Source organism: Lissotriton helveticus, chromosome 3_1 (genome assembly GCF_964261635.1).
Source record: "Lissotriton helveticus chromosome 3_1, aLisHel1.1, whole genome shotgun sequence".
Taxonomy (NCBI): domain Eukaryota; kingdom Metazoa; phylum Chordata; class Amphibia; order Caudata; family Salamandridae; genus Lissotriton; species Lissotriton helveticus.
Genome location: NC_136061.1, coordinates 125,233,486 through 125,242,088, shown reverse-complemented (window position 1 = coordinate 125,242,088; position 8,603 = coordinate 125,233,486). Strand labels below are relative to the sequence as shown.

The following is an 8,603-nucleotide window of genomic DNA, read 5'->3' as shown; positions in this document are numbered from 1 at the left end:
CAATAAATAACATCTTTTATTGAACACGCCCGTCTCTTCCTTTTCTCTACATTCTGATGAGACTAAGAATGCACGTACTGACTGAGTAAAATAATTGCCTTGTGCTCACACGACTCTCGAGATTGACTCTTGATTAGGGGAGAGCAAAGTTGTCATGTTCTATGGTTGTCAGAAACTAAATCCCTTCTTGTCTAATCAGGGGAGTTAATCCTTCCTTGAACATTCGAGAAAGTTTCTAGCGAACTCTGAGCTTAGCTGGCAAACCCAAAAATTAAGTCTAGTATCGACAGTAGTAGACCTAGTTAACGTCTGGTCTAGGCCTTTACTGCCGTAGGTACTATTCCAATGCGCAGAGCCTATTGGGAAGATAGGAACTACACTACAACAATGTCCTTGCTCTATCCACAGCCATGACAAAGCCTTTGTCAATGTTTTCTAAATGGGTTATTTTAAAAGAAAATGCAGGGGTGCCGCACGCAGCAGAACTTTGGACTTTGGCGTTTCTCTCCCTTCCCAGCACTGTTGTAAATCATTTGCTGTTTCCCTTGCTGTGGTCGCTGGGAGCCCGTGAGGCCGTGGAGTGCCCTGACAACGAGGATTAACAGCGGGAGCCCGAGACTGCGAGGACCAGCATTCCCCCTACCATCCACAGCTGGTGCCTCTTCCCGGGCGCGCCCCGCCTCCTCTTCTGTACTTAATCGAGTTCCCATCGCGCATCGCGGGACGCGCGCGGGACTCAGCCCGGGCAAAGGGTGGGCCGTCTGTGGCCGTCAGGGGCTGCAGGAGGCTGGGCTGGGCCCACTCTCTTATACTTGGGCCAGGACCTCATCTCGACTCACCGTCGTTGAAACAGTGAGTGGCCCCCTGTTTGATACCATTGACTCCAACTGTTTAAGGATTTTTTGACTTTCGGGACTCCTTGCTTAGTCGCATATTGTGACAAATTTGTATTTTGACTATTGAGCCTTGGCCATAGCATGACGCAGTGTACACCAAATCCCTTACCCTCTTCTGTAGGTGTTTCAATATTAGGACCACTGGATAAATATTTTGTTAGGGCAACCCGAGAGATAGACCGAGAAATCGCTCTGGCAGAGAGACGCGCTGAGCGTCGGTTATCTATCGAACTCCTCAAACATCTCCCGGAGAAGCGGTCGTCATCGGGCTCCCTTGCGTCAGCTCCTTCACCAGCGAGTGCATCGGATCCCGTGGCGAGTGCTTCTCTTGCTTTAGATCATCCACGGGTTGCTGTTTTGAGGGTTAGTCCGGAGGGCATGGTAGTCATGCCCCCACCTACTGATAATGATGCTTCGGACTTATGGACTAGCGATGCCACCGTCCCTATGCCCCCCCCTAATATTACTTTTAGCGACGGGGATCCCCCCCCACCCGAGTTGGTATCACTGGTAGCAAAAAGACCTGTCCACACCAAGAAGGAAAAGAACCGCTAGCCCGCGCAAAGGTTTTCATCCCAAACCCTATAAGAAAACTAGGAGACTTGGCACTAGGGTGGGAGTGATTAATAAGGGCGCAGGGGTGGGTGTAAGTTGCCCTCAGGGAGACTCGGGGGTGAGCTCTCCGGTGCTATAGCAGCGAAGCCATGTGTTGACTTGACTATAGACTCTGCTGAATCTCCATCGCACGAGATCCCCTCGATTGACGAAATAGAGAAACTGTTGAAATCTCTGCTGATCCCGGTCTTAGAGAGAGTTAAAGGGCTAGGAGAGCGGTTGGATAGGTTTGAACAAGTGACCCTGGACAACTTTTTCTCCATAAAATCTCTCAAGTTACATTCTAGAATTAGGGAGGATGGTTCAGGTGGGGAATCTGTTGTCCGGGCGGCCACCATATCCCCTCAGGGCTCACCCATCGTGTCTGGAACGGCTAAAGGGGTGGCTATGGCGAATGTCCTTGCTGCACACGCTGAGGCTTCCAACGGGGGAGCTGGTAACCCGGGGATGGCCACAGCGAATGCAGCAGAACACCTACCTATGCCAAAGGTTAGTATTCTCCCTGCTAAGAAGCAAGCGCGTTCCGAGGTCCCTGGTAGAAATGGCCCTACCAATCTAAGAAACCCTGATACCAGCAAAGGTCTTGAGCCCGCCCAACAAAGAAGAACCAGCTTTAACCCACCACCAGCTACCCAGCCCGTTGTTTCCCCTCCTAAAGAGGCCCCTAGAATACCACCTGTGAACTTACCCCCTGACTGTCTGTCATATGTTGCTATTCTTACTAATGTTCCACCTTTGAAGGCAGATCAGCAAGAATCCTACCAAATGCTAAAAAACAAAACTATGCACTGGTTAAGGACAAATAGACCTCTCTCAAGGGATATAGACGGCCTGATTCTTGGTGTTAGAAGAGTAGGGTGGGTTGGCTATGGGCATAAGCATTTTGAGGGTGATTGTGTGGTGGTTAACTTCAAGGATGTTAGGGTTGCCCAAACAATTTTTAACCAGAATCTTAGGTCCGGTGGCGCAGGTATCGGGGTAGTAGCCCTGACCTACTTCTACCCGAGAAATGCAGGCCACAGTTCCGGTATTAATTGGGGTGGGGAATGGATGTACAATTTTACTCCTCCTGAGAATCGCTTTTCCCCTCTGCCACATCACCCAGTTGTATGGTCAGGGCAATATGGGAGGATGCCAGGTTACTGAAACGATATTTCCCCAGGGGTGGCTCCTTTCGTCCCGACCTCGGTGCTAGAGCCTCATGTTTTAGGCCTGAGTAATGCCAGTGGCCCATCTTCACCAGTGGTACACAGTCCCTTAGATCAGGATCTTAATCTGGTTGTTGGGACCCAACAAGGAGAAAGTGCACCTTGGTCATTCCCTGAGAGGGAGGGGGTATCCAGCCCGAAACCCCGCATGGTGCCTGCTGTGGCGGATCCAGTCTTGAGGATCCTCAGCTGGAATGTTGCGGGTATTTCGAGGAAGCTGGCTCTACCCGACTGGAATACCCTTGTGGAAGGTTACTCTATTTGTATCTTCCAAGAGACTTGGAGCAGGGAGCCATGTTACAAGGTGGGCTACTCTTCCTTTTTTGTACCAGCAGTGTCCCCCCCTTCGGGGAAGGGCCGCCCCTCTGGTGGCCTCCTTATATGGGTTGGTATTTCACTTGGCTGTCAAGTTACCCAGCACGTCTCGAACTCACCTGATCTATTGAGCATATCAATTAAGGGTCCGCAGAGAGGGTTGATTTTGGACATTTTTAATATTTACGCTAGGGGCACGAAAGGAGGCTCGCACTCACCCATAGTATCAGGGTTGGAATCTCTGCTTAGGCAGCGTCCCAACAGCTCTCATGTCCTGGTCGCGGGGGACCTAAATTGCAAGTTTGAGCCCCTTGGGTTGGAGGACACCTTGGGAACCGCTGACGATGACATTAGGAGAGGGATACCAGCTTTAACTATACCTCCCATTAAGAGGTGGTCTCAAGTGGTGATACAAATTAACTCCCTAAATATGGAATTTGGCCTTAGGGCCGTTAATGGAAGGACGATGTCAGACCCTTCTGGAGCCCATACTTACAACAGGGCCAATCATACGTCTAGGATAGATTATATCCTCCTTGACATAAAACTTTGGAGTTTCTTGCAGGATATGGAGGTACTCCCTTCAGTTGAGAGTGATCACAACCTCCTCTCTCTTGCTCTCCGCCCATTGTGGATTGGGACGCAGGGGGTGCACACGTCTTATTTAGCACCTATCCTTCAGGAAGTACGTCCTTCCAATTGCGGCAGGCGATTGAAATGGAGTAAGCTCATCATAGATGAAGAGAAAGTGTTAGCGATTGGGGCACTCTTAGATATAGCTCAGTCTAAATTAGACTCGTTGACTCCGTTGTCTGGGGAAGTTACAGCACTCTTTTATGACACCACCAAGGCCTTGAGTGACCTTTTCATTCTCCCAAGTAAGACCTCCCGAACTGGCAAGAGCAAGAAGTTGCCCAAACCGCCGGGTTGGTATACCAAATAATGTAGGGGGAAGAAAAATGCCTTGATAGGTGCAGTCAAAAGCAAATCCCAGGCTGCAATTAAATTGGCCAGGAAAGAGTATTCCCAGACTATTACTGCAGCAAAGAGAGAGTGGGAGGACAGGTTCTGGGCGGATCTTAAGGAGGCAAGTACGGGTAGGGATGCCAGAGGCTTCTGGAACCTTATAAGATCTAGGGATAGGCCAGATAGCACTCTCATGACCTGAAACATTCCTGCCCAGAACTGGTTCAACCATTTCTCGTCCCTCTATACCCCTAGCGAGGTGGCTTCCAATACCCCCTTCTCTCCGGTTGACAGTACAGGGAATACAGAGGGCGCTCCCTTTACTGCTAGAGAGGTGGAAGGTGTAATTACAACACTGGTGCCCCTAAGAGCAGCAGGGCCAGACGGGATACCGGGCGACTTGCTACGGGCAAGCCCAAAGAAGTGGGGGAAGCTAGTTTCATCATTGCTCAATGCCATTAATAGTGGTGCGCCCGTTCCCGAATCCTGGAAGGGGGCTGAGGTTGTCCCGATATTCAAAAAGGGGTGTCGGGACAACCCAGCCAACTACAGGCCAATGAGTCTCATCGACTCTTCCCAAAAAGTGGCAGGGAAGGTGATTCTGGGAAGGGTGCTCCAGTGGGTGGACGACAAAAACATCCTGTCGGATCTCCAAGCTGGATTCCGTTCTGGAACCGGGACTATTGAACAGGCCTTTAGATTGGCCCTCCTGTACTGGAAGGTGGTGGTGCTGGGCAAAGGCAGCCTGTATTTGGCCTTTATAGACCTTAAGACTGCCTTTGACCTGGTACCAAGGGAGGAGTTGTGGAAGGTTTTAGCAGAACTGGGGTTGCCCCCGTACATCCTATCCCTCCTCGTGAGACTCCACGCGGGAAATTTTGCGCAGGTGCGATGGGGCACGAATGGCGAAAAAACTGATAGGATTCCTGTGGGAAGGGGCGTCTGCCAGGGATGTGTGCTAGCTCCCACTCTGTTCTCTCTTTATGTGAACAGAGTCAAGAAATCCCTAGGATGCTCCTTCCCTGGCGGGCAAACGGATCCCAACACTGCTTTTTGCAGACGACACCCTCCTTATTTCAAAGTCCCCCATGGGTCTCCAGAGCCTCCTGAGCAGTTTTCAGGAGTTTTGTTCATTGAGAGGATTGGTAATCAATACGGACAAAACTAAGTATTTGATTATGAATCCGCCTAAAAAACCTGGGCAACCTCCGGCTCTGAATTCTGTTCCATTGGAGAGGGTGTCTGAATTTGACTATCTGGGCATCCGCCTTAACGATTCATTTAGCTGGAACTCTCATATCCAAAAAATGCTCCTCAGTCATAAAAGAGTGGGTGGAGTATTACTCAAGGGACAACACTCCTCTACAAGCAAACCTATAGCCCCGGTCATGGAGATATACAAAGCCAGAGGGGTTAGTGCTGCCCTCTATGGGGCGGAGTTGTGGGGTACTTGCAACCTGGACGCACTAACAAAATCGGAGAGCAAATTTTTGAAAGATCTAATGGCTCTCCCGATGAGTACTCCTACAGTACCCGTGTTATTGGATCTAGGTTGCAGATCGATCAAGGACCAAGCGCAACTTCGCCCCTTGCTTCTTTGGGCTCGGCTGTGGCGGACGCCCGAATTAGCCTCCTATGCAGAAGCCCTATCGGAGGTTATGGCTATGGAAGGTTGGGCCAGGATCAAATGGTTGAAGGATGTAAAATGGCTACTAGCGGAATTAGGACTAGCTGATGCGTGGGTATTGAGAACTGCCCCACCTAAAGCCATGATTAAGAAATTGTATTGGGACTGGGTCTTTTCCAAACTACATTCAGACACATGTCATTGTAATTCCACCGTAGCCTTTGTAAGGATTAAAGATGTGGTGGCTTATGAACCTTACCTAGATATGATTTCAATTCCTTTCGACCGTGCTTTATATTTTAAGTTTAGAGTGGGGACTCTACCACTAGGTGAATTAGTTGCCAGTTGGAAATCCAATTATCAGCTTTCCCCTTTCTGTGTGCGTTGGCCCAATCGTGTAGAGTCGGTAGCCCACATTCTCTTTGAATGTCCAGATTACTGTGCCCCCAGGAGGCGCTGGCTTAAACCTTTGTGCAGACTTTTAGGTACCCGCCAGCACAAAGAGGCGTTACGTATTTTAATATCCGACACATCCACCTTGATTGTTTGTGCTATGTCAAAAATTTTAAAATGGGCATGGTTGATTCGTGTAAGAAGGCTTTCCTTATCAATTTAATTCTTGTTTTAATTGCTCTTAACACTCTTTTCCCTTTTTCCCTTTTTGTATATTTAGGAAACAATTGTTATAAATGTTATGTTTTATACCTGCTGTACCAGCTTTTATGATAATTTTATATCGAAATAAAGCCTATCAATCAATCAAAAAAAGAATATGCAGTTCTAATGTGCTGCCTCTTTCAGCACAACTAGGAGCAAGCAGCACACTTTCACCACAGAGTACGGTGGGCACAAATTAATAAAATGAACCATCTTTGCAGAACCTATGTGAGACAATTTGCTTTGGTTACCCTACAAATGAAAGTGGCAGGCCACAGAAGACTTACTCAGAAATCCACTGCATAAAAACTATACATTTTACTGCAACCTGAATACAAACAAAGAACAGTGAAAGTATATCAGTATAAAGGACCGTCCTGCACCTCTAGAGTCAGCCTATGCCCAACTCCTTAGTACAAAATCCACAAACAAAAATATCAACTTTTTACAATGTTTACCATGTAGAAAAGTTACACAGTATATTGTAATTGATAGGAACATATTTAATGAGTTCAGCCAAGTTGGCAGAGAGACGGCTGACGTTGAACTGACTGAACAAGTCCAACAGAGTGAGTATAGGGGGTGGGATCAATAGAAAGAGTGCTTTTAGTGTTGGATGATGTTCCTGACACTCCTGAGAATAAGAGGTACCCATGAAATTCAATGGAACAAGAGTTTTGGTCTCGTACATTGACCACACATTAGCTGTCAGTCAGTGTCTGAGGCAGCAATGGTGACAGATTCTGTCCCGACATGAGTAGATTTTCTTTGCAGAAGGGCTGTGTTTGCGTCATCACCTTGATCTCTCCTGTGAGGCCTCCAGCACCTTTAGGTGATGATGGACATCTCTTCACGGTCCCGGTTTTCAGACATCGAGTTGATCACTCCTTCCAAGAACTTTAGAAACTCCATTCGGACGTCCTCAGGCTCTTCGTCCAGGTTGGAGTGTGCCAGTCTAAGCTTGGTTAACGAGGGAGCTTCAAATGAAAGAGACATCAATTAGAGAGGACGTAACAACAGATAACTGTTCATATCATGTTTATGAGCACTGAATATGTACAGTGGCTTTCAAGATTTCAAACTTATCCTAACAGGCGGTGAAGAACTCTACAAAGAGTATTGAACACGTTACTTACCTTCAGTAACGATATAGCTGTAAGAAACATAGGTTAGTTATAGATTCCTTACCTTAGAATTACGCCCCAGGCGTCAGACTGGATCCAGAAAGTTTTTTGTCAGCAGTACCACTGCGCGTCGGCAGGTGGCGTCGGTCGACTCCGCGTCCGTCATCGGCGTTGTGGTCGCCGTGGTCACATCGCGGAAGTTACTTAGACGCCGTCCTTGTGCGCTGATGTCAATTCTGTACACGACTTACCGTGCGAGAAACGCAGAGCCATGCAAGACAGTGACCACTGGTGCACAAAACTAGGGCCCTGAAAGGATGTCCTTAACCCTAGAAATCAGTTCGCAGAACAGGGAGGATGGGTAGGGCGGTAAGGAATCTATAACTAACATATGTTTCTTACAGATATATCGTTATGAAGGTAAGTAACTTTTTCATCTGAAAGAAACAGTTAGTTATAGATTCCTTACCTTAGAATATGATACCCCAGCAATACCAGCCCCGCAAGTGGTTCTACGAACCAAGTTCACACCAGAATATCCTGGAGAACAGGACAGCCAAAGTAGCCGTCTCTCTGGACTTGGCTGTCCAGGCAGTAGTCTCTCGTAAACGTGTGCAGCAATTCCCACGTAGCTGCCTGACAGATGTAATTTAGGGGAATTCCCCGTCCCAAAGCAGTAGTAGCTGCCGTCGCCCTGGTGGAGTGGGCGTGCAGCCCCGCTGGAGGCTCGTTCTTAGCCAAAGAGTAACAGGCTGTGATGCACAGAACGACCCACCTGGAGATGGTTCGTTTGTGATCAGCCTGTCCTTTCTTAGCGCCCACATAACCAACAAAGAGCTGGTCGTCCACCTGGAATTGTTTGGTGCGATCCAAGTAGTAGGAGAGTGCACGTTTTGGATCCAGCCTCTCCTTCTCTTTTGAAGGATACGGAGGCGGAAAGAAGGTAGGCAAAGTGATGGTTTGGCTAATATGAAAAGAAGTGACCACCTTTGGAAGAAAGGAAAGTCTAGTTCTCAGGATGTATGGCCTTGTCTGGATGAACAGCCAGAAAGGCAAGCTTGGGGGACAGAGCTTGTAGCTCACTCACCCTGCGCGCAGAGATGATGGCCACCAGAAAAGCAGTTTTCAAAGTGAGGAGTAGCGGCAGAAAGGGAGCGCACATCAGATAAGTAAGAACCAAGTTCAAGTCCCACTG

The 8,603-nt window shown here is 48.3% G+C and overlaps 1 protein-coding gene across 6 annotated transcripts in view; it reads right to left on the bottom strand.

Moving 5' to 3' along the window:
* Window positions 1-6,578: 6,578 nt before the first annotated feature.
* IFT22 (intraflagellar transport 22) overlaps window positions 6,579-8,603 on the bottom strand; it is a 245,641-nt gene continuing 243,616 nt past the window's right edge. For all 6 annotated transcript variants that reach the window (XM_078679352.1, XM_078679351.1, XM_078679355.1 and 3 more), the window contains one exon: window positions 6,579-7,261. In XM_078679352.1, coding sequence (XP_078535478.1) covers window positions 7,113-7,261 — 149 coding nt within the window. In that variant the 3' untranslated portion in view covers window positions 6,579-7,112. The remainder of the gene's footprint in view (window positions 7,262-8,603) is intronic.